The following is a 24,829-nucleotide window of genomic DNA, read 5'->3' on the forward strand; positions in this document are numbered from 1 at the left end:
GCTGTGCTGGGCGATTTCCAGACCATCGGCTTGGCTGGTCAAGATCTCCAGCCAATGGGATAACGGGAGTCTCAGAAACTATCATTTTTTTAAGGCAACACCTCATAAATCCAAGGTTTTGAATATCAACAAGGGGCGGGGTGGGGGGGGAGACTGTCCTTGATGCCTCTCGTGCCAAAAGGACTGCCTTGGCAAGAGAGAATTTATTTTCCTTCTCGAAGGGGAGAGTTTCCCGGTCAGGATCAGTCCTGATACACAGCAGTTCAAGGGAGAGTTTGGGGTGCAGGGGACCCCAGCGCAGCTCCTGACTTGGAGGCTGACGCCAGGCAGTCCGGTTCTTGTCCAACTCGGAGTGACAGAGAAGGGAGAAATTGCTCTGGTCAGCTTTTAAAAAGAAGACCAAAAGGAGGGGAAAGCACTAGGAGAAGTTCTAGGAAGAGCCTCTGGAAAGGCCTGTACCCTCCCCCCCCCCTCCCTGTCTAGGTTGGCCACACTTGGCTGGTCACCACCGTCCATGGGGGAAGTTCTCCTCTGCAGGCACTACTGCCTCAGTTTCCCCCCTCACATTCCTGTTCAAATTGGAGATCTCCTTTGGAGAGACGGGAACCGTTTTAGAGGGCTTTAATCCTGGCTCCCTCCCCTCCCTCTCTGGTAAGTGAGAGGCAGGCAACACGGGTTCTCCGTCCTGCCCCATACCCCAGCCCCCCCCCCGCTCCACCCACTGTATATCTAATCTTTTCAGCTTGATCCCATCACCAGTCACCCCCCAGCTGGTCTTTTTTCCCGGGGCCCAGGTGTGCATTTCCCTTGGTAGACAGTGAGGCACGCTCCCCTCCAACCTCCCGCTTTTCTCCTGGCGATAACAAGAGAAATGGTCATAGCTTTCAGGCAAGTACAAGTTCAAAATACCAATTCCATGGGCTTACTCCGATGTAGGAGCTGCTTTGAAACACTTTGGGTTGTGCTTTGTTTCAGAAAGCATCCAGAGATACAGGCAGGGCCCCTTCCATTTTTTTCATGCTGGGCCTAAGCCGCACTCCTCAGCCCCAAAATTTAAAGGATTTGAATTCTCCTTGCTCAAATATCTTGCATTTAGCATTAACCACTGTGTGCTCTGCTAAAATGAGGATCTCGAACCCACACCCACACACACACACCACAAAAACCAAGTTGTTTAGAAAATTGTGGAAAGTTGTCATCCACTCCCCCAACCCCCATGTTCATGAGGTGTGCTAAATATGACACCACCCCTGCAAATCTAATGTTGTCTCCAAAGTTATGCCCCCCCCCATCAAACTGTGTGCTAATCAGGTGCCCACACATCCCAGGTCTGCTGAAACACGATATCTGGGTTTATAGTCAGTGAATGAGCAAAATCCCTTCCAAACCCAGATGAAATAGTTGGACTAGCCACGGGCAGTTTAGGGGTGCAGACTCTTAATACCCATTGTGATGGCAAAAAGGACACCCCCATAAAATGGGTGCCTGCAGTGTGCCAGAAGATAAAAGATAATCACACACCCCATTCCTGAATCCGTGTAGCAGCCCTCGATCCCAGAATCTGGTTCCTCCTCCACACCTAAAACTTAAAAATCCCACCTGGGGAGGGGTTGGTGGGGAAGGGAGTCCTGGGAATACGAGAAAGTCCGCATCGCCTTCTCCTGTCTGAATTGGTGTGCCAGACTTTTCTCGGGGGTTTGAGAGCGCTCCCAGAGCAAACCTATGCTTAGTAACAGAAGCCGCTAATTTAAGACAGCCTCTATCTGCAGAAGCTTTTTTTTAAAACCACCCACATTTTCAGTTTATTATAATTTTCCAGCTGGGTGTCCGCAGCTCTGTGTGTGCCAGAATATTTGCGTGTGAGGAGCGTTCAAGGAACAAGCAGCATAATGCAGATGAGAAACAACCATTAACAATATAAACCAAAAACTTTAAAACCCAAACAAAGGCGAGTGCCAGCTGGAAGAACCAGTTGCAGTGCGGAGATAAACTCAAAGTGTTTTTTTTTTCTTTTCTGCACGGTCTATTTCACGCTCAAAATGCACCCAGCTGAGAACTTTGGCCATTGAAGGAAAGGCAAACCTCTTTGATCTGAGACATGTCCCGGACCCCCAACGAGACGTAGACCCATTTCGCAGCTGGGGTGGCCGACTCGAGGGGTTGGTCAGCCCCAAACGGTTGGTCCCCATCAAGCTTCCCTTCAGAACAGATTGGCCTGCTTTCATGCTTTGTTAGCTACAGATGCATACGCTGCATTACCTTATTATATAAAAACAAGTATACGTTTGTTTGCTTTTTTAAAAATACTGTAGCCATTTATTATTTTAGCTTTTAATTTTGTTTCTTTTAATACCGCAAAGTATCTTGGCTCCTTAAGAGAAAAGAGGCGTGTATCTATTTTAAACAAATAAGCATTCCTCTGTAAGGAGGACCTCCTAGGTGGAGGTTCTTGCTCCCCCTTCCACTTTCCAAGGGCTCCCACGAGAGGCAGGGCTCGGGCATGGGTTTACTTGTGAATTGCTTTGGACTACAATTCCCACAACTCCCCGTGCGTGCGAGTGTATAGGGGTTGTAGGCTAAAAGCAACTCAAACCTCCACCCTTGCTTTTTTGCCCTTCCCACTTGGAGTAAGCCTTGATCGAAGGTCAGGGACACTGGTGGGGGGGGGGGCTTCTAATCCCCGCCCCCGCTCACCTCCTTTGTCGCGATAGGCTTATTATCCTGGCGCCCCGCCCCTCTACGCTCTGTCCTACTTAACTTCTCTCTCGCCCCGCCCTTCTTGTGTTATTCATTCAGCTGTTCGAGCCTTGGCTCCGCCCACTCCCCTGTGAAGACTCTTCCCCCCCCCCAGAATAGGCATACAGTACCCAGAATGCTTTGCGGACACCTGGCGGCTCCAAACCGGAGCGAATTCTTCCAGACGGTTTTTGTTGCGGGTGGGTGGTGGTGGTAAGGCGCAGGACCCATTCCCACGGGGACCCCCGACGTCCTTTCTAGGGCCGACCCCCCTGGGGGTGCTCAGCTCCCTCGCCAACCGGCGGAGTCTCCCGCCGGAGGAGTCTTAAAAGGGCGACGGTGGCGGCGGGTCGTAGCGCATGGGGCTGACCTGAGGTGGGGTGATGGCCGCTTGAAAGCTGCTCCCAATCCGCCGCCCTGGCAAGCGAAATGTACTGTAGTCTCCGCGGGCAATTGTGGATGGCTTCTGCGGGGGGGGGGGGCTGGAAAAGAAAGAGAGTGGCTCGCAACTGTTACATTTCAAAGGCCAGTTTGGGAAAGGAAAGTAGCGCGGTTGTTTCTTTGGAAAGAGTAACTTAGTTGCCAAAATTTGCTATATCCTGTTCCAGGAGTTCCAATGAAGCAATTTAGTGCTACTTTAGAGTTTCTTACTTTGTTGTGTTTTGATTTTCTGCCCTTTTAAACCGTGTTGGAAATAGCTTTAAACTCCAGTTCCGGTTACATAAAATTATCTTGGTTGTAAGCTGTGAACCTTACCAGGGGATCTTAGGAGGGTCCCTCTCTCAGTCTAACCTAAGCTGAACTCCCAAATCAAAGGGATTTGGGTTTTGTTTTGTTGGGGTTTTTTTTAGTGGGGGGGGGAGACTACACCAGCTAGCATGCCCACTTACCCACTCCTGCTGTTGTGAGAGGGCAGAATATACTGTGCCTAGCCGGTTCCTGCTTTCTGTGGTTCTGGTAGATATATAGTCACCTGAAAAATAGTTTGTAATTATAAATGCATATACGGCCTGAAAAACTGATGAAATGCTGCTTATGTTGATTAAAATGTTGCCTTTTAAAGCAATCAATTAATCCAGCTAATTAATTAAGTTATGATATTGCAGCCCCTTCTCCAGTCACGCAGGTTCAGTTTTCTACCTGCCCATCCCCCGTGTGAAAATCTCTGCCCATTCAGAGCCATCTGCCCATTAGATCTGCCTTTTTGTGGCGCCTAAGATGATGCTTTTAATAGATGACACGCTAGAATGATCTGCATTATTGCATGTAACAGGAACCATTAATGTGCACGCTTTTCTCCCTCCCTCTGCCTCTCCCTCCCCTCTGGCTCAATTAATTCCCATCTCTTTTCTTCTCTGCTGCTGCTGCTGATGGCGGTCGGTCGGTGCCAAAGCCACACCGAGCGTCACAGAGCCCAATTACAGTTACTTAAACATTGTGCCGTTCCCTCCTGCACCTTTTGCCCCCCCCCCACTCTCCCCGTCTAATTCTCACCTCTCATCAGCGTGGAAGGTTTTGTCAGCAATGTGCGATCTGGTGAATAGAAAGGAACGGCCACTGTACTTTGCAAATGGGTGTAATTTGGGTGGGTGGGGCGGGTGGGGAGTGAGCAAGCCATGGAAGCGCTTCCCTGGACCGCTGGCCGCTCTGCATGAATGGCCGCACTTCTGGCAAAAATCCCCGTGGCCCGGTCGCTGGCATCCGGCCACAAAGGGAGGTAACTCATACACCCATTTTCATATTTCCCAGCTAATAGTTTTATGTCTCTGGACAAGCTTGAGTCGTTTCTATGAGAGCGGCTGCTAAGTAGTTTTCTGCCTTCTGTGACTCAGGTTGAATCACAAATTATCTTTAGAGCAGAGAGCGAGGGAAAGGGGGGGATGGCGGCAAATCAGCATGATTAGACACCACAGGCCAGAGAAACGGGAACAGGCTGAAGGCACATCAGAGGAGGCTTCCGCTGCTTATACTTTTTAATGATATCATTAGGAGAGAATGCGCGTATTCTTTGCTCCGTGTTTCTCCACCCAAGAAGAGGCCCTTCGTTTATAATGGAGGGCTGGGCGTTGATATAGGTTTACCCATTTATACTTACTTCAGCTGAATGCCAGTCTAATGGGCAATCAGCTGCTTCTCCCTTCCCCCCCCGCCCCATATCTCCACACTTCCCAGCTATGAAGTACCAGAGAAAAAGACATGTCGCAGGTAATGTCGGAGTGTTCCCTCAACAGCTTTTCTGTTTGTTTGTTTGTTTGTTTACCTTATTGATTAGAAATGCTTGAAACCTCCCTGTCGAGTCCAAAGACTTTGGTAAGCCAGGCGCACGGCAACGCCATCCCTTCTGAGGGTGCGCCTGCTTTTTAAAGGGCCACTTGAAAACAGCAGCAGCCCAACTGGAAAACGGTTGAACCTCGAAAGGGGAAAAGGTCATCTGAACCTCAGAAAGGGTTGTGGGGCAGAAAAGGAAAATTTTACTTGGCATTGGAAAGGGTGCTGGTGTGTAGGGGGGGTACCAGGTCACCTCTTTGGGGAAGGCAAAGCTAAAGAAGGGGGCCGGCATGTGTTTTCAGAGGGTGAGACAGATGCACGCCCTCCAGCCCACTCCATTCCAGGACGGCTTCCTAGGTGTGACCTGAGACCTGCTCGTGCCCCCCCCCCCCAAGTGTCTGCCTCTGAGGATGGAGTTTCATGGCCAATAAACCAGTGGCTTGATTTTTGGAGTACACGACTTCTAACTCCCCCAACCCCATTTTTTTAAAATACGGCTCACCCTGTGGGAGAGTTCTCTGGGACTCAAAAGCGAGCGCACATGGAGTTTGAGTGGGGCCTTTTAAGAAAACAGAAAACCTGCCGATTTGGTTTCTGCTCTGTTCTCGTGGACCGGCACTTGCTGCCTTTTGGACTTGTTGGAAGAAGGGGGAAGTGCCCATGGGTCCCCCAGAAATTAAAGGGGGAGGAGGAAGACTCGAAAGGAAGCAGATGTCTGGATGTCATGGGTTTTGGATCAGGCAGGATGTGGAGGGTGCCTTTAGTTCTCTGTGCAAATTCCTGCGTGTTTGCTCCTCCCTTCAGTCCCTTTCAATCACCCACAGGGACCCTTTCTGGTCTGCAGGGGCTGCCTCGGTTCCCCTCTCTGGCTAAGGACTGACTCTGTCCTCCCGGGTTTTGCTGTGGCTCCCTCCCTCCCTCCCTCTGTGTGTGTGTGTGTGTTTGTGGAGGGGGCAAAGCTTGGCTAGCCTCCCTCCATCCATCCTATCCCTCCCCTGCCTTCCTCTCTTGTCGTCCTAAATGCTACCTTGGTATTTTGTCAGTAAACGTGAAAGGCTTAATTTATTTAAATGAAAAAAAGAGAAACAAGTGTTTAATTGAATTACATGTCAGGGGGAAAGATTACTAATCCTATCAGCCTACCGTTAGCTCCTGGGTGACTAATACTGACATGAAGTTGAAGTAATTTTCTCACCAGCCTTTGTAGGTGGGCGTGAGATCCCTGGCTGTTTGGACTGCGGGTAAGACTGCCTGGATGGAGACTCTCGTGTCTTGTCAGATGGGTGTGGCCATGGAGGCATCACGCCACTCGGGTTTCTCTTCGTCTCAGAAGGCTATGGGGGGCTAGGAAACAGGTGCGCAAAGGCATCGCGGTTCAGAGGGTGAAGGCTCCCCCAGGCCTGAGAGGGCATAATCCTCAAAACCCATAGAATGATACTGTTGGGAGGGGGTCCCAAGGGCATGGGGCCCCCACCCCGTTGGGGATGATGGCAGGACATCCACAGCTAGGGAATCCTGTCAGGTGACCATCTCGCCTCTGTTTGAAAATCTTTGAAGAAGGAGAGTCTCGCCCTTTTGAAGAAAGCCTGTTCAGTTCTGATGATGAATCTCCTCCTTGAAATTTGGATCCATTGGCTGGGATCCTTTCCCCTGGACCAGCAGGAAACCAGCGCACTCCCTCTTCCACCCGGCCAGGCTTCTGAATATCTGAAGATGGCCATCAGACTGCCTCTCTGTGTTCTCTCCTCCAGGCTACGTCTACTCGGCTCCTTCAGCCATTTCTCGGAGTGCTTGCTTTCCAGATCTTTTACCATCCTCTTTCCCCTTTTCCAGATGTGCTCAATACCTTGCCAGTTTCCTCCAGATACTGTGGTGCTCAGAACTGGCCACACAATCTCAGGTGAGGATATAGTGGCCTTCTTACTTCTTTTGCTCTCAAGACTGGGTTTCTCTAGAGGCAGCTTAGTATTATATTTGTGCACTTTGCTGCTGTGTCTCGCTATTGGCTCATGTGTCATTGGTGAGAAAGCCAGGGGAATTTCAAGATGCCTTTCATAGCAGATTCAACGGCCAGCTTAGTCAGTTTTGGTGTACATGTGGGAAGACCCTTCTTCTTTGCCTTGGGCTGCAAAATATTTGAGTTGAACCCCTCACCCATGAACAGGGGTGGGCCAATGGGGATTTTAAACTCAATTGCCCATGTCCTCATCTCACACTCAGAGAATGACTCTTTGTTGATTGTTTTGCCAGGTCAGAATGTCACCAACATGATGATGACCTCACCATGGGCAGGGGTGGAGACTAGATGTTTGGTAAACCTGCTTCAGTCCGGCAAGGTGGGCCCTGCGCCGTTTTCCTCCCAGCCTCCCCACCCTGCCCCATGCTGCATACAAGGAAAAGAAGGGAACAACACACAGGAGTCTTATGCTTCTCTTTAATTAAATCAAGAGCTTGAGACATTGTAAAAGAAGCACATATATAAACATTTGTGGTATTGTAGAAAAGTTAATAAATAGCAAAATAAGGCTCTTGTAATAAAATAGTAATAAATAACACAAAAATCAATCTTTCTGAACTTAAATCATAACAAATTACTACTACTGGGTGAGAATCCCCCGTTCAGTTTTTCAAGAAAAAGTCAGTTTCAAGCAATCTTCTCTGGAATAAAATTGTGGATTGTTGCCAAAAATAATTTTTAAACTTTCCCTTCCTCTCCGTACTTGGCCCACAGCTGCTCGATGCACCAAGAGGTCGGAGTGGAAGGAATCCTTGGGCTTTTTAAGTCCCAGCCCAATCTGCATCCAGTACGATTTTTTTCCAGCCTTGCTCCACCAAGTGCAAAGCTGGGTCCTTCCATTTGGGGGCAGCCGCGGTTGCCCGTTGGAAGTGATTCAGGTTTCACGCTTGCACCTTCCCTCTTTTAAAATAATAGCCATTCCAGGCAAACAGACGCTGAAGCGTGAATAAATAAGAGTTTTATGAATACGAGCCACTTTAAATAATGATACCCCCCTCCCTCCCTCTTGAACTTGTTAATTCCAGGCCCAAGGAAATTAAAATAAATTACATAAGTAAAACAGCTCTTTTGTAATAGCGTTCCGTCACAATATTGTAAGCACACAGTTTTTCTCAAGGCACTCCACAGGGAAAACGTTTCTCCTGCCAGAGGAGAACAGCATCGGGAAGGCAAGCGGAGTTCAACAGGATTCGGAGACCCGGGGGGGGGGGGGGAAGCATTCGGTGTCATCCGGAGGGTGGCCTTCAGGGGTTTGTGGCACATGGAAGGCACCAATAAAAGAACGGAGGCCCGCACGGCTGCCAGCCTTTCATCCATCCCGGGGACACTGGGCATAAAGTCCCGAAGCTCAGCTTCAGAACCTTTTAGCTTCTGTGCAGTCCGGTACCCAATGCATGTTATTGACTACAATTCCCATCTCCCTGAGTGGTATGGGTGTGGGTGATGGGAGTTGTAATCCAACACCCACAGAATGTGCCGGGTTGCAGAAGGCAGATGAAATGTTTCAAGGCAGGGGTGGGGTGGGGGAATGTCGTTCCCTTCATTTCACCCCAGAGTTTGCTTCGAGCACCAGTTGGTGCCGGAGGATGGAAGACATTCCGCCTTGGCATTATTCGTGGGGAGGATGGGATCTGTCTGTCGGTGGTGAACGGCTTGATCAAAGTAGATGGCAAAATCTGGGCCTCAGTTGGAAGAGGGGTGGCGGCAATGTTGTTGGCGGTGGTGGTAGCGGTAGTCCTGGTGGAGGATGTGGTGGGTGAGGTCACTCAGCAGCCTGTAGATATTCAGGCCCACCGCGGCTTCCAGGCACTTGGGAGATTGCTGGGGAGGAGAGAGAAAGACGGGCCGGGTGAGCCGTTGGGTGGAGGAGCAGGATTTGATTTACCCCAGTGCACAGGGGCCGTCAGAGGGCAGCCAGGGATCAGCACCCGGCCAGGATAGGAGGGAGAGAAACACCTCCCCAGGATGCCTCATTCCCAGCATCTGGAAATTATGGGAAGACTGCCACTGAACATGGAGGTTCTCTCCTTCACAAGACATGCCGTCAGTCTCTGAATGTATCCAGTCTGCTTTAAAATGGGTGAACAGAAGCTTTTTGGGCACTCATCCTGCACAGTGTTTGGAAAAGTGACTTTTAATTCTGCCCCCACCCCCACCCCGGAGAGGTAGATTTGACCTTTGGCAGAAGGACTGTGCACATTAGTCTCCCTCCTGAAGGCATAACCCTTCCCCCTATCTATCCTGCATCCTGTCCAGGAGCCTCCGATCTCTCGGTAGCAAGTCACTTGTTGGGAAGGCTGAGTTTATAAAAGGGGGGGGCATCCAGGTGAAGGGCTCTTTGCAGCCCACCTGTCCGTCCGTCCTGGACTCACCTCAACGTTGCTGGTGTTAAACGTCTGAAGCTGTGCCTTGAATTCCTGCAGGTGGCCAGACTTCGGGGGGTGAGCAGGCATGTGCTGGATCTGAAAACCACAGAAACAACCCAGGGGCCGGTGAGAGTGTTGGCATGGGTGGGGCAGCAGAGTGGTGGGGTGGTGGGATGGGGGGGCCCTCTCTTGGGAGGGGTGCTTCCTACTCACACAGGCTTTGAGCTCTCCTCTGAAGGGCAGCAAGAAATCCAGCACCTGGGAGGCATCTTGGGAGAAACTGGCCTCACTCTGGTTCTGCAGGACGGGGATGAAGAGGTCCAGTTGGCTCTCCACGGCTTCCAGCATTTCCCATTTCTGCTCCGAGAAAAGAGTATGTGATGAGCCCAAAGCAGGGCAGGCCCAGAACCGCCGCCCCCCCTCCCACGAGAGGCCCGGGGAGTCTGAGACCCAAAGAGAGAGAGAAAGGAGACGTTGCCCCCCCCTCGGATCCCTCCCTTTCGCCTTCCCTCTCCATGGCTTTGCCGCTTTCTCATCAACCCGGTGGGGGGGGGAGACTCACCGTCAGAGCCTTCAGTTTGGGCAGCCTCAGGTGTTCCCCGGAGCAATTCCACCAGGGTGCCACTTCGCGGAACCTCAGGTTCTCCTTGAAGGAAAAAGAGGCAAAAATCAGGAACGTCTCGGAGACCCATCCCCACCACCACCACCACCATTGGACGGTGTAGAGAGAGAGAGCCATTCCCAGTTCCTCTTGGGGGGGGAAGATTTCTGCCCATATCTGGGGGAGTGGAGGGTCTGGAACAGGTTCATCTCACTTACGTATTTGTTCCGGAGGTTTCGGAAGGCGGCCCCGTTGTGTTCGGGTGTTTTCATGTGGAAGCATTTCTTCGCTGGCGCCCCGTGGGTGCCTGGCCTTTCCGGGAGAAGCATGATGATCATGGAAGCTACCAGGAGTAGCTTCAGGACAGCTGCATCGAAGACGATGGGGAGAGAATGAGGGTCTCCGTGTCACGACATTTCCCTCCACAGAATTCCCAAGTGGGTTGAGGCCAGCTTCGTGGCTTGCATTGTTCTGACTGTTTTTAAGGCTGGCTTTGCTGCCATTAAGGGGATTACGGTGTTTTTGCTCCTTCTTGGAGTGTTAGAGGATAAAGCTGAGCTCCAATGAACCACCCCATTTTGCTCGGCCTCAGTGGTTGGCAAGCAGATGCCACCGAGGTGCCCTTGAGGGTGGAGCAAGACGAGCCCTCCCCAGGTTCTTCCCTCCCCCAAACTGGAGTCCACTGGTGGGCCCTGTGGTGGCCTCTCCTGCTCTGTTCTCCTGGTCTGAGGCTGGGCTACGGTTGTTTTTGAGTGCAGAGAGCCCCCCCCCCACAGTGGAAGCGGTCTCAGAGCTGGGGTGTGGGTGGGAGGCAAGAGGATGCCAAGCCCAGAGACAAGAGGGGTGGTTCTTGTTACAGCCTCAGAAGAGAAGGTACTCTGTCTGTGGACCACAGCTCCTAGAATGCCTCAACCAGCATGGGATGGAGAAGTGACTTTCTTTGGAGCAGAACAGCCAGGACCCCATCGGAAACATCCAGAGAAGGAACCCCCATGAGCTCCAAACTGCTGGGCGTCAGCTGTATTATCGAAACAGAACCTCTGCCTTCAAAGGCAGTCTATATTTTCAGTACCAGAAGCTGGTGGGGAGAGGAGGAGAGTGAAGACCAGAGGAGAAGGCGGTCACCTTGTTTGTGGCTAGCCGGCTGCTTTTTGACTGTTGATGGCAAAGTAATTCTGGCGTGGATTGTGTTTATCTGATCCAGACAGACAAATCCACCTGTTCTCCAGAGCAGTCGAAGGCCTCCCCCACCCCCCCGGCTGTGGCCTGTCTAACAAGGCCCCTCCTGCCTCGAGAGGGTGCCAGGGGGCACAGCGAGCATTTCACTCGGGCCCTGCCCTCTGTGCCAAGGCGATTCTGCACCGTGCCAGGGGCTAAGGGACAAAAGCATCTGTCTCCTAATCGCAGGCCCACCAGATTTCCTTCTGCTTTGCATCTCTTCTTTGACCGCTCCCGGAAGGCCACTAATCTATGTCATTATGGAAACACCAAGCTGTGCCGTGGCAGCACGGGGCGCCAAACGGTTTGCCTTTGTCCAAGATTCCAGAGCAAAGCCGGGAAGCCGATTGATAAGCTTCCCACAACAGGTGGGAAGGGGTGTGTGTTGACTTCAGACATTAATATTTCCGTTGTGGGGCTGCTTATTAAACATGTGGCTGGGGGGGGGGCTTGCATCTCAAGCTGCCTAATCTTGGGGAAGGGGTGGGGTGGAGGGATGTGGGGGTCAGGGCAGTTTGCAGAAATGCGGCAAAGGGACAGCAAGCCTTGCTGTCACTAATTAATACCGCACGGACTGGATTGGCATCGCTCACCTTCGGTGTGCTAATGAAATTGGCCGCGTGCCTGGCATTGTTGCAGCGTTTAATGGAGCTTGGCGGGCACTTCAGTAAGAAGGAGGGAATAAAGAAAGAAAGGGGGGAGAGGCCAGGCGTGTGGGTGGAGGATGAATACCTGAGCAGTGGAGTGGTGTTGAGCTGGAAGGGGGTGGGGGGGTCTCGCTGTTCTTGGTGGGGGTGGAAGGCAGGGGAGGCTCCCTGGATACAAGCATTGGCTGACCGGAGGGCGGAGGATGCCAACCACCAGCGCCAGGGAGCTGGCTTGGGAGGGGGCCATTTTGCACACACCCCTTCCCCTCTCTCTGCCTCTCTGCCTAGGCTCTCTGGTCCAGGGCTGGCCTGCGGGCTCTGAAGCCAGGCTAGTCCCTTTTCAGTTCTCTGCAGACTTGGAAGCCGAAGAGGCACCTGGTTCCTCCCAGCATTCAGGTTTTCGAACCACAGTGCCCAGAATCCCTCAGCCAGCCTGGGCACTGGGGGATTCTGGGAACTGAAGTCTAACAAAGGTATTCTTCCAGCCTCTGGCCCCTCCCCAGCAGAGGCTGCCTCCTCCTCCTCCTCATGGAGAGGCCTTTAGGAAGACCTCTGATTTCCCCCTTATTTCTTGACCAAGACAAGGCGGCTTTGCAATCTCCATCTTGCACATCTGTGTGCCCTGTGTGAGCGTGCCATCCCTTACAGGAGGAGCTGGCACCGGCCTGAATCCCTGTAAAAGGAGGACGGACCTCTGGAGTGGTCGGTGCCAGCTCTCGCCACGAGGGGACACCTCAGGGTTAAGCCCCTGCCTTTCCAAGCCAGAGGGAAGCAGGACCTTGGAAGGGGGCTGGAGAACCAGTGGCCGACCCCTGAAGGATGAGGGAGGCTGGCCAGCCAGGATTCTCCTGTTGCTGCAGAGCATGGCTGGCCAGTGGGGTTTGCAGGAAGCTGCAGCGGCGCCCTTCTCCTAGTGGGGTTAGGGGTGGCGGTGGTCGTAACAGTTCCATAGCTAGGAAGGTTACAGCCAGCAGGTGGCCAGGGACATTTCTAAGAAGGGGATGCCGAGAAAGGGCAGTGGGGATAACCAGACCTGCAAAAAGACCTCTTCCATTTCCCCACACAGACATGAACTACCGCTAAATCCTCCCCCCCCCCGCCAAGCCCATGGCTCCTTTGGCTGTGGAGGATAGCAGTTGTTTCTGGGGGAAGCCAAGCTCCTAAATCCGCTCAGCAGAGCCGTGATCTTTCTGCTAACGGTCGGGTGTTTTTGCCTCTGGTTGCTAGCCCAATCCACCCTTTTCTTTTCTTTTCTTTTCTTTTCTTTTCTTTCTTTTTTGCAGCAGAAAGACCATAGCACCTTGCACGATTTGTGTGTGTGTGTCACGGAAGAATAATAGCTCTTTGCTCCCTTTATGATAGGCTTTTAAAATCTGAAGAGTATCATTAAATGGCCCCAGCACGTAATCTTCGTTCCCATGAGCTGCACGCGGTCTTGTGGGTTCCTTCTGCCTTCCTTCCTCACCTCCGGTAGGCTAAGCTCTCCTGGGGGGGGGGCTTCCCTGACCTCTGTTAGATGCCTCTTGGAGCTTCCTTAAAACACAACTGCGTTTTTCAAAAACAAACCAAGCAGAGGCTCCTGTGTGTGGAATGGCATGGAGAGCGGACCTTTGGAAGAATGTTCCTGCCGCTCATCTAAACCCCAAGGCCTTCCCCAACATTTGAAAGCATGCCTGTCAAGGATTCCAGGGGCTGAGAACTGCCCCCCCCCACCAGTCCCAGCGGAGTTAGTCTGGCTGTCTCAGATGCATGATGGACTATTGTGAATTACTGCATCATGAATGTTGAAATGTTTGCAGCTTCAACACCAGCCTCTCTGAGAGAGCATCCCCACCAATTTCTGACTGTCTAAGTCATTGAGAAGCCAGTGGCGGTTGCTGAGCTTAATCTGGTTTTCAAAGGCATGTCTTACTTCATCCCGTGAATTTACAAATTTGCAATACCCAGGCCGTTTCACTGTTCCCTGACTGTCGGAGGACAGAATACACCTCTGGGTTTGTACTTAGGCAACCTGAAAGGTCCTGGTCTTTGTCCATGAACTTGGGAGAATTTATTTATTTATTTATTTATTTATTTATTTATTTATTTATTTATTTATTTATTTATTTATTTATTTATTTATTTATTTATTTATTATTCAGCACTACAGTGCCCAGAATCCCCAGCCAGCCTGACCAGTGGAGCTGCAGCCCAAAGAAAGAGCATTCCCAGGCTCTTTCCAGTTCTAGTCCTGATCTCCTTCAGTGGGGCAGGCCCCTGAGCCTTTGGCTGGTGGGGGGCAGGTGGATGCCAGCGGGGGCCAGGCAGCATCACGCCTGGAGGCGGGCTGTTAATGGCAGAGCCTCCCCCGGGCTGTCCTTCCTGCCATTGGTTAATTGCGGCATGACTGCAGTGAGGGAAAACTTTGGTAAATAAAATATTTGCTGGAATGATGGGTTTTGGGAAACCCTGGAAGATAATTGCCTTGACTTCACCGTCCTTCCGAACCAACCTCGTTCATCACTGCTTAGGGCTTCAATTATTTCCCTGTAACTCTATTTGCATGGGGAAGCTGAGTAATTGCCCAATTAGCAGGAGCTTGGAAGGGGTTCTCCTGCGAGAGCAGGGGTCCCAGGGCAAGAAACGGGGCTCTGGTGATGCAGAAGGGCTGGGGAGGGGGGAGCCTGATGCGCTTGGCTCTCCTGCCCCCCCCCCAGGGTCTTCATGAAAAGCTGGCTGTGGATGAAGAGAAGAGGAAGGAAAGCTGAGCCCGCCTCACGCAGGAAAGGGGGGAGCGTGCTCGCCACCTTTTCTTTCCAGGAGGGGGTTCTCCAAAGGGTCATTTGTGGGTCTGCCTGCTGGGAGTGAGTGGGTTTTAGACTAGCAGTGAGAGAGAACTGAAGGTACATAAGCCCACCTCCATGGCTGGTGGCTTCTGGGAGTCGTAGTCCCAAAAGGAAAAAAAACTCCTTTCTCTCCCTCTTCTGCTCCCCTTCTTGCCTAGCAAGCCAGGACCTGAATGGGCCACTTGGAGACACTATGTGTATCTTTAAAGAGCTGTACAGTAGGCAGTAATCCCCAACTCTCCCATCACTTCATGTGAATGCCTCCAAAAGCTGCACCAGTCAGATTTCTGCCTGTTTCCTCCTTTAGGAAACCCTTTTAGGAATGTCCCTCAACCCCGTGTCCCTCTTTGCACTGGCCCTGCCCTACATGGGTGCATTTCAATCAACTAATCAAGGCAAACCAAGTCTGGAAATGTCTGCATGTGAGGAAACCCTGGTACAAAGTTTCTTGGCAGTGCTGTCAGTTACATGGTTCACAGGAAGCAAAGGGTGGCACAAGCGAAGGGACTGGGCTGAATGAGCAGCTTCATTTCCTAGAGCATCCCTCCCCCACCCATGCAGAAGAGACAGAAGGTCAGGCTCTCAGGCCACCCACCACCCACTTGCCCAAAAACACCTGCTGGAGAAGTGACACTTAAAAAACCTATAGCAACTAACGTCCCCTAGCCAGTGCATCAGTCTGGGCTGTTCTGGACCCTGTAGTCCAAAATGTAACTTTTCCAAGCACTGATTACCACCTCAGGAAGAACGCAGTCGTTGCATGTCAGAGAAATTTCCAAGTGCCAGGATAAAATAGTCTTTTTTAATAGATGCTGGGAGTTGTAGTCCAATGAGCAACTTTTCTGAGCTGAGCTCTCGTGCTGCCTCAGTGGCAACTGTGCCCGGGTCCCCCACAGCCCTTGTGCTACAACCCGCTAGCCGGGGAAACCTTTGTGCTGTGGCCCTTGGGGGTTGCTTTCCTGGCCTCCCATCGTCCTTGGGGGGAGATCCTTGGGGGGGTACCATCCAAGGCATGGGGGGGGTCTACCCCCCAGGGTGGAGTTGAGCCACCCTCGGCCCACAAGAAACGCTGTCGGCCCCCTTATCAGGATGAGAACCAAAGATCCTCCATCACTCCCAAAGGGTCAACGTTTGCTTGCTCTTGTCCCAGAACCATCCCAGGATATGAAATGAAGGATTTCTTACCTCTCACCTTCATCATCATCATCATCATCATCATCATCATCATCATCATCATCATCATCATCATCATCATCATCATGTCTTTTGGGAAGCTTCTTTTGCGCCTCTCTGACCACTGGGCTCTCCTTTGCGGTCTCCAAGGGCTTGCTGTGTCCTGGACCCTCCATGGCCCTGGTTTTTATACCACCTGAACTTTCCATTTGCAATGTAACAAAAAGAAAATGCAATTCACTTTTGGGGCAGTTTGCGGAGTGTCCCGCCATGAGGTTTGGAAAATGAATGTGCTGCAGCGTGCAGGTGTAAAGCCTTCTGGACGAGATCCAAAAGGAATTCCCAGGTGGGGCTAAATGCCTGGCAGGTGATGTCATGGTTGCAGAAGGCAAGGACTCTGCCCTGGGTCACAGGAGGAGGAGGAGGAGGAGGAGGAGCAACCCACGGCCAGCCCCGTTCATTTTCATTTTCAGTACAAAGCTTAATTTGTAACCAGAGGTAGGTAAGCAGACTGGTTTGGCCCCTTGGGGAAGCCCCCCTCCCCGGGGGGGGGCAGTGGCTGGTCTTTGTGATTTGGAGAGCTGCTGGTTTGGTGTTTCTAAAGAAAGCTACTGTGGAGGAGAGGTGTGTGGGAGTTGGAGGTTTGTGCAGTTTCTGAAGAGAGAGAGAGAGAGAGACTCGCACCCCTTCGTTTGGCCTTCCTTCTCCCACTCGATGAGGCTGTGGAATCATCTCTGCGCCGGTGGTGGTGGTGGTGGTCAGCCGAGGTGGAAGAAGAAGTCACCCAACCCCCCAGGGGTGAGAAAGTGGCTCAGCGCTAGTGAACTGAACAGCCCCAGGTTGGAAATGTTTTTCTTCTTTCTGTTTTCCTCCCCTCCCCTCCCCGGGAATTTCAAGGCTCCCTCGGTCTGCCTGCCTGCCTGTGTCTATCTGTCTGCTTTCCTTTTTGTGCAATTCGTAAAATGTTTTCCTTCCTTCTGAGAAGGAGCGGCCTGCTTCCCTGCTCCTCACAAGGGCCGGCCAGAGTCGTCCTGGGACAGAAGGCAGCGCGGCCGGCATTTCAGGCCAGGACATGAGGGAGGCCACCTTCTCGCGGTGCTGCCCTGAAGCGCTCCAGGGGTGGTGGTTCGGCTTCTCCAGGTCTTCGGCCACGGCGGGTCGTCCCTTCCCAGCCTGACTGCAAGGAAGAGAACCCTAAAGAGGACAGGAACCAGAGACCTGAAGCTGGGCATCATCCCTCGCGAACAGCATTTGGGGGGAAGTGGGGGATGGCACAGACATGACAGCCACCTGCTCACCAGTTTCCCTGCTGAGGTGAGACATGTTGTTGTCTTGCTTAAACGGCAAATATTATTCCTAATCTTGCATCTGTACACCTCAACGAGCAGATGCCACTTTATGTGGAGTGGTAGGCATCTCTTTCCCCACCCCCACCCCACCCCCCGGGTCTCATTTTGGGATCGCGTCCCCCCTCTTCTTCTTCTGAGGGGTGAGGGGCTGCCCTGCCTGTCTGGCCGTTCAGATTTGCCGGCAGGGGCCACAGACGGGGGTGTCTCCGGCCTCTCGTTCTAAGGAAGCTCGAGCTTGACTGTGCTGAAAACTCTGCGGGCAAAACGGGCACCAGGGGTGCCTGTGACACGTTTCTAGAAGGAGAAGTGGTTCTTCGCTGAATACCCCGGAGACTGGAATCACTTCACAGTGTCTCTAAGGTGTCTGAAGCCAGGCTGAGGTTCCGGTTTGGGGGTTTTGTTTGGTCTTTTTGCACTTGAGTGAATCTCCAGATCAGGAGCCTTTTTTTCTCTCTCTCTCAGCACAGGGATGGCATCAAGGTTTTGCTCTGGTTTCTGTTTTTGCTTTCTGTTCCCTGTCTCTGCTCCTTCCAGTCGTCGGTCTCCTGTGGGTTCCACAGGTGAGCAGTCTAGCTTACAAACCAAACAGTGTCTTTGATCCTCCCCCAATCCCTGGTGGGTCGTTAAGTCCATCTTGACAATTTTGACAACCGAACCATCCATGGCAGCTCTTCTGTATTAATTAAAAGCAAGGAGCAGAAGGGTAGAATCAGTATACTTATTGTTGGAGATGATCTTGCTTGCATTACACAAACACACACACACACACACACACAGAGACCTTTTAGGTGATCAAAGATCCAATATATTCCTCCTCCACCATTAGAATGCAGTGACCAAATGTGCTTGGCTGTGTTTGGCTGCAGGGACAAGCTCAATCAAATACCGAGCCTCTGAGCAGGTGGTTCTCTGATTTTTAAGTTGGCTCCCCCCCCCCCCAAAAAAAATACATATAGGCATTCTTTACAGCAAAGAAAGCAGAGCACAGTTTAGTATTATTTTAATTTCTGCAACATACATCTTCTGTTGATCATGATCTCCCTCACCCCAGATGATGGCTGAGGGAGGTCTCTCGCCACTTCCTTCACTCCTCCTTGCCAGCACTCAGCTCAGTTAGCAGGCTGAGCCCTGGCTTTCTGGGCACAGGGGCGCTTGCCAGCTCTCCCCTCAGACCCCCTCTGTTTCCAGAGGCGTTGATGACTCTGTGCCCATTAATATTCTCTGTCCCCTTCCCTCCTACCTACCCCCTCACACCTGTATGCCCCCCCGCCTCCCTCTCTCTCTCTCCCCCTCCCTCCCATTTTCTTCCTTATTTTGGCTAATGCTGAAGTGATCACAAGTGATTTATGGCCTTAACTGGAGGGGATTAGAATTTTGCACATCAGCTTAAAGAGCCGTGGTGGGAGGGAGGGAGGGAGGGAGGGAGGGAGCACAGAGTTAGGGCTGGAGGGAGGCGGGAGGAGAAACAGTGATGGGTCTTGACAGCTACCCTTTAAAGTCATCTCCAGGGTCGAGGCTTCAGCAGTGTGGCGTTTCAAAATATGACCCTTCAAGGGAGAAGTTTTATTTTTAAAAAAATGCTGACAAAGACTGCTCCCTTGCACACGCACCCCCACCCCCACCCGCACACACCTCACCGCCTTCGTGTGTCGACTGCAGGCATACAAATCCCTTTACCACCATGCAAACTCTTCTCCCCGTGCCAGTGGCTGTTCTGCTTGGCCAAGGCCAAGGCGATGCGCAATGACCAGTCGGCCAGGAAGCCCTGAAAGGGGAACCACCGTGGCTTGCACCTAAAAGTGGGAATATGTCTGCAACACCCCACTTCACGTAAAAAGGGGGACAGAGGCTCTGCTTCCCCCCCCCCGGCCATCACACACCATTGTACGTAGGCTGCTGAAGGCTCCGCTCCATCTTCTGTGTAGCAGCATTTAATGATTCTGCCACAGCCTCTCTTCCATCAATTTCAAAGCCTGAGAAGGTTCATTTGGCTAAGAAGCAGACCCTAGTTAGAAACACACAGAGAGAAAGATTACACATTATCAACAGTTCAGCATAAATCTTCGTAGCTGGAGGACATGAAACAGGAGCCTGTGGGGCGTTCCGTGCCAAGACCAAGAGAAGTTCATTTTTTAAAATTCGTCTTCTCCGAGTAGCCTCCCTTGGCCGCAGCAGCTGAGGGCATTCTGAGAGCGGAGGTCCACAAAAATCATGTTTCTGGGTGCAAGTGAGGGGCGCTGACCCCGGGGCAGGATGTGTTCTCTTCCTGTCACTCAGGTTTCGCTTCTGGAACAACCTTTAGAAGCTTGTGCTTCAAACACATTGTTTCAATATTTGAACTGGATTTTAAAACAGAGATGGGAAAAATAAGCCAAGAAAAGAAAGGTGAGGAAAATGGGTGAAAGAAAGAAAAGAAGAGGAAGGGAAAACACATAAAGGGCCATAAAGGTGAACTTAGCATATTCATGACTTTAAACTTCATATATATCTTCATATATATCTTCATATATATGGTATCTGTAGGATACTCAGTGGCGTGTGACAATTGCATGAAGATCTGCTGACAATGAAATGACGGATGGTGGATATTTGCTTTTCCAACCTGAAGTCATCCTCTCGGATGCGCACAGCATCCCATCAGGTTGAGGGTCTTTTTCATTCCACACTACAGGGTGATAGCTTAAACATTGGCCTATAGGGTGGATTCAGGCCAATTCCAACTTCTAGACCAAATGGGCCTGATTTGGCTCACTTTGCATGAAGTCTGGACCAAAGTGGAAGCAAATTTAAACACCTGTCTGTTTGGGGGCAGGGGGGGGCACAAGTTGTATTCAACAGACTACAGCCACCTCTTTTCTTATGGGGGAAAATAATCAGATTTAAAGGTGCTTAGTAGAGACACATGCACACACACCAAACGCCCTCGCTGCCTGAAATTTGCTAGTCATGGCCCCTCTCTTCCAGGTCTTCAGTGCTTCCAAATTCTACATACAGGAGTGTGAAGGCAAAAAAGCTAGAGCAATTTGGTTTTCCAAAGCATCGACTTAACAGCTTTGTATCTTGACTGAGATTTGGGCCACACATTTGGTACTGGGCGGGGCATAAATTGCTCTGGACTGATTAAAAGAGGATACATATATGGAAGCCCAGAATGGGCCTCCAGCCGTATGCAGGTGCAGGAGCGGGGGGGGGGGGGGACGGGACACACCAGTCCACAGCTCTACTTACAAGTATTTCTGCGTCTCCCAGTATGAGGGCTCACACTTTATAGCAATTTAACACACTTGGATACGCTGCTTCTGATGATGGGTTCGGCAACTGGCACTAAAAGTTTTAGCAGGATCTTCAAAGGCAACGGATAAAGAGATGTCTTTAAGCCTGCCCCGAAGGGAGGGTCTCTGCGGAAGAAGCCCTCCCCTCCAGTCCCCGGTACCCATCTGGCCTGGGCAAGCCATTTTATGGATGCTTAGGACACCTCTTGCCACTGCCGTGGCTCTAGCGGGTCAGCATTCTAAACCACCTCACGGGCTGCAGAGGAGGCGCCAGGGGACCGAAGTGGGATTCTGAGGCTGAGCCCTTGCTCAGGATGAAACCCCAGGTTGGGCAGAAGGAGGCCCTTGGAAGCCAGTCCGATGGCTGTCTCTCAGGGGTGTTCCAGCGGTGGAGCCCTGCCATGGCACGGGGTGGGTGGGTAGGCAGGATGACCCTCAAGGTCCTTCCCAAGGAGAGGCCTGAGGATTCTGTGAACCCCTGGCCATCAAGAATGGCCTGGTCATCCAGCCCCCTGGGAAGGGGAATTCCCTTGACCTCCAGCTCCTTGTTGGCCACCTCCCTGCTCCTGCACCGGCCCCCTTGCCTTCCCCTTCTGAGCAGCAGCGCTGGCATTCGGCAAGAGCCCAGGGGAGGAAAATTGGCAGCCAACTGGATGCTGCTGGATAGTAACTCCCATCACTTCTATCTGGCTATCTAGCCAGCATCACCAGTGGCCAGGGATGATGGGCGCTGTAGTCCAGCGACTTCCGCAGGGCTACACACTCCTCAGACTTGCAGTAACAATGCTTCCCCTCCTCGCCCAGCGAGCAGGACTGGAGAAGGGAAGGCTTGAGACCTCTTGGCCCCTCCAACAGCAGCAGCAGCATCTCGTTGGCCCTTGTTTCCCCAGCCTGTTCATGGCCTGGGCGGCATTTCTTCCTTCCCTGCACCAGCGCATTTGTCATGTGTATCTCCTGGGAGATGTTGTCGCTGTTTTCCTGCAGGAGGGAGGGCTTGCTTTTCCAGCCCTAGACCTCCAAGCTCTAAGACCCTGTTTTGTGACATTCTCCCACCTTGGTCTTTGACTCAGGGCAGGGGGGAGGAATCCGCAGGTGGGAAATCCATGACTTGGCTTCTGTTTCTTCTCTATTAAAGGTGGGGTTGGGGGGGGTTGGGGAGGCTCTGCCCAAAGAACAAGAAAGGAGATTCTGACTAACCATTGGGAAGAATTTTGTGGCAGAAGAGCCACTCAGCAGTGGAGGGGAGCAGACGCCCCGTCACCCAGAGGTTTCTAAGCAGAGGCTGGTACCCGTCCCTCAGGGCTGATTTAGCTCTCGATTTCTGCATCAGCAATGGGTTGGACCAGATGACCCTTTGGGATCACATCCAACACTATGATTCCATGATTATCATCACCACCATCTTCAACATCATTATCATTAGAAAGCAAAATTTCAGTCTACACATAGCAGAGCTTTACAAGAGTTGTAGCCCTCCATTCCTGGCCAGGTCTGTGTGACTTTGTCCAGCATAAAGGAATGTAAACCTCCCTCTCCCCCTCCCTCCACAAGGCTTGCAACCTGCGTTAATTAGCAGAGTAAACACAAATGCGAAAGCAGACGTGATCTTGACAAACCTTCCTTCCTTCTCCTGCAATTAACAACCCTGCTTTGGGCCCTGATCTTCCTGCAGCGCACACAGTGGCTGCTTTCGTTAATGGGTGACCCCCAGAGCAGCTGTTGCATGCCGAAAAAAATAAATAAAAGACCGGCACGACAAGGTTGTGGAAGTGAAACAAATTCCAGTGTCGATTTTACCTGAGTTTCTGCATGCGTGCACACATACACCCCCTCACCCTTCTTGTGTTGTGACATGATACTTCCTGTTTCTCCAGAAATGAGGATATGCGTGAGAGAACACATTGTTAGACATGGGGATTCCCTAAATGTCAAGAGATATCTGATTGTCACAACACCAGCCTTTTATGCCCCCTGTAACTTTCCAGTTACTGTAAGTTGCCTTTGTTTTGTGATTGATTGTCAGAAGGAAAAAAAACAGGCTTCATTTGCAGGCCTGATTGCTCAGACACGAAGCTTTGCCAGAATCCCATCGATGAGATATCAAGGACCATTCAGCTTTTAATGCCGGGCTCCCCCACTGAATGTTGTTTTCTCCACACCCTCGGATGGGCTGGTGGTGCCTTTGAGGGTGAGGGTGGGAAGAGAGAGCAGGCAGTACTGGATCCTGTCACAAAATCAGCTTTCATCTGCATTCTGTGTGCAGTTTGAGACTGCAGGATGCCTCCATGGAGTCCCCTAATCCTGAGGCAGAATTACCTCTGGCATCGGCTGCTGGCAACCTGCGAGCCCCACATGACAGCTCTTTCTTCCAGAGCCAGCCACTAAATGCTTGCTTTGTGGCTGCCCGAGGAGGAGCCCCAGAGGATTCTAGTCAGAAGGTGCGCCTCTTTAAAGCGCCTCTTCTCCCAGTGAAGATTGCTTTTCAAGCCTTGCTCCCCGCTGTATCGGTGAAGACTTTTCCCTGCTCATTGTATTCCACAATAGTCCTGTTCTCCACGGATGTAAAAGCCAGGAGGTGATCGTACTTTGGGTTGAGGATGTCTTAGAAAAAAGCCATTGTCCAGGAAAGCTATCAACAGTTGAAAATAGACCTCAGCAGCGGTGAGCGCTGACGAACAGGGCAGCTATATGCTGCTGCACGTATAGACATGCGCCTGCATGCATGCATGCTGGAGGCAGGAGAGCCCCCCCCCTTCTCTGCTCTGCCCTCTCCCTTCTTAGAGACTTGGGGGAGGGAAAATACGTACAGTAACAGCCTGGCTCAGCTCTTGCAAACTCAGAGCTGTGGCTTCCTTTACTGAGATGAGTTGTGGCCCTGTTCAGTTGTCCTCATTTCCCCTTCTCTTCAATTCTTCCCAGCATCACTATTATTATTATTATCTTTTTCTCACGAGCCTTGCCTTCTCATGGGGCGCTTGAAATATGATTGCCTCTGTTTAGCCATTTTTGCTTCTAGGGAGAGTTTTGACTTGATTTGACCTTGAAGCCGCTTATTTCTCCTTCGGGAGGGGGGGGGCCGTCCATGGTATCTCTCGGCCACCCAAGTCCAGCAGGTCCATTTTCTTGGTGGTGGCCTCTCCCACTATGGAGCTGCCTTCCAGTTAGGCACCTGGGTGTCCCCCCCCCATGTTTCAATCGCTCGGGTGCTAGTTGAAAAATGGGTCTTCTATTTGTGGAAGCCCTGGGAGAATGAACACAGGCTGGATTCCTCTTTGACTGTTGTTTTGTATGACCGTTATTAGGTTTCAGCACTTGTCACTGTGATTCCAGAGACTGGTGCCATCTGTGACTAACCTTTTTTTGGGGGGGTGGGAAAGAAAGGATGGTGTATCAGTCCACATTCACAGGTGGCAGTGACGCTGGGTGACTCTGATAGGGGTGGGTATAGAAATCTGCTCTTGGTTTCAACCGGAACGCTGCAAGAGCCTAGTGAGGTGCTAAACCTGTTTGTAGGACAAGATTCAGCACATGGGAGAGCTCCGGTAACCCAGGGTGGCTTCAGCATCTCCCTCTCGCTGGAGCCACAGTGGTCCAGAGGCCATGAGATCTGGGTATCAAAGGGAGAGCGGTTCCTGTGGGGAGAGGCCAGCCTGTCCTGTGAGATGGGGGTAGAATGCTGCTACCTACCCTCCAGTTGTTGGTTTTGGGTACCGTTGGAGGTGAAGCCCATTTTCAGATACTCTGCAATCTGTAGACAGTCACAAAGCTGACAGGACCAACTTGCGCCAGGTTCCAAGAACATACTGGTGAGTGTGTGCATCTTGCACTGCCCCCTGAGCATATGCAGAATGCATCACCCCGAGCACCATGTCAGAGCACATGAGAGCAAGAGCCCTTGTCAAAGGCGCCTCTGTGCGCTGCTGCTGCTGCTGCGGTTGCCTCCTCCCTGCTCTCTCCCGCCAGTATAAATTCCTCACACGTTTCTCCTGCCTGTCCCACCGGCCAATCCTGGGCTAAGCGTGGAGTGAAACTCTTAAACGCCTTTGATTTTCCACCATCTTGAGCGGCAGCTGTGCTCTCTCCCTCCCCCCAGCCCCCCCCACCCTACCCTGTGCCTCTTGTTGATTTGCAGCAGCAAAAGAGGTGCCGGGAACAAGATTGGCAAGGGGGGGGCACAGGAAGGGGAACATGTGTGAGTGAGAGAGTGAGTGACACCATCCACTGCCTGACTGTTTCTGCACACTGTCCTGAGACCCCTGAGAGGCACATGCCCTGATTAATTCTGTTGATGAGCCTGGTAATGATTTCAGATCATGTTTTCCAGCTGACTGAAAAGGAAGGTTAAAAGCGAAGCAAC

General features: G+C 51.7%; 2 protein-coding genes across 2 annotated transcripts in view; one reads left to right on the forward strand and one right to left on the reverse strand.

The window, feature by feature from the left end:
- Positions 1-7,491: 7,491 nt before the first annotated feature.
- On the reverse strand, positions 7,492-21,417 carry LOC140702033 (uncharacterized). The gene is made up of 9 exons (XM_078379990.1): positions 21,181-21,417; positions 18,838-18,965; positions 16,863-17,028; positions 11,778-11,868; positions 10,207-10,388; positions 9,950-10,033; positions 9,601-9,744; positions 9,394-9,483; positions 7,492-8,842 (listed from the first exon to the last, which is right to left on the reverse strand). Exons 1-9 carry the CDS (start codon positions 21,415-21,417, stop codon positions 8,705-8,707), a joined length of 1,260 nt encoding a protein of 419 aa, XP_078236116.1. The 3' UTR covers positions 7,492-8,704.
- The window catches only part of LOC110075713 (leucine-rich repeat and fibronectin type III domain-containing protein 1-like protein), a 59,126-nt gene continuing 50,283 nt past the window's right edge, over positions 15,987-24,829 (forward strand). The window contains exon 1 of the mRNA XM_020787194.3: positions 15,987-16,690. The gene's annotated coding sequence lies outside the window, so the exon portion shown is untranslated. The remainder of the gene's footprint in view (positions 16,691-24,829) is intronic.

The sequence above is a fragment of the Pogona vitticeps genome, chromosome 9, assembly GCF_051106095.1.
Source record: "Pogona vitticeps strain Pit_001003342236 chromosome 9, PviZW2.1, whole genome shotgun sequence".
Classification (NCBI taxonomy): Eukaryota; Metazoa; Chordata; class Lepidosauria; order Squamata; family Agamidae; genus Pogona; species Pogona vitticeps.

What these genes read in the sequence shown, in the direction of transcription:
- LOC140702033 (XM_078379990.1), bottom strand. Translation starts at nt 21,417, where the DNA reads ATGACAAATGCGCTGGTGCAGGGAAGGAAGAAATGCCGCCCAGGCCAT. An exon ending in GACGACTCTGGCCGGCCCTT is followed by an intron (nt 11,869 to 16,862) that starts GTGAGGAGCAGG and finishes TTCTTACTGAAG; the next exon opens with TGCCCGCCAAGCTCCATTAA. An exon ending in CCAAACTGAAGGCTCTGACG is followed by an intron (nt 9,745 to 9,949) that starts GTGAGTCTCCCC and finishes TTCTCGGAGCAG; the next exon opens with AAATGGGAAATGCTGGAAGC.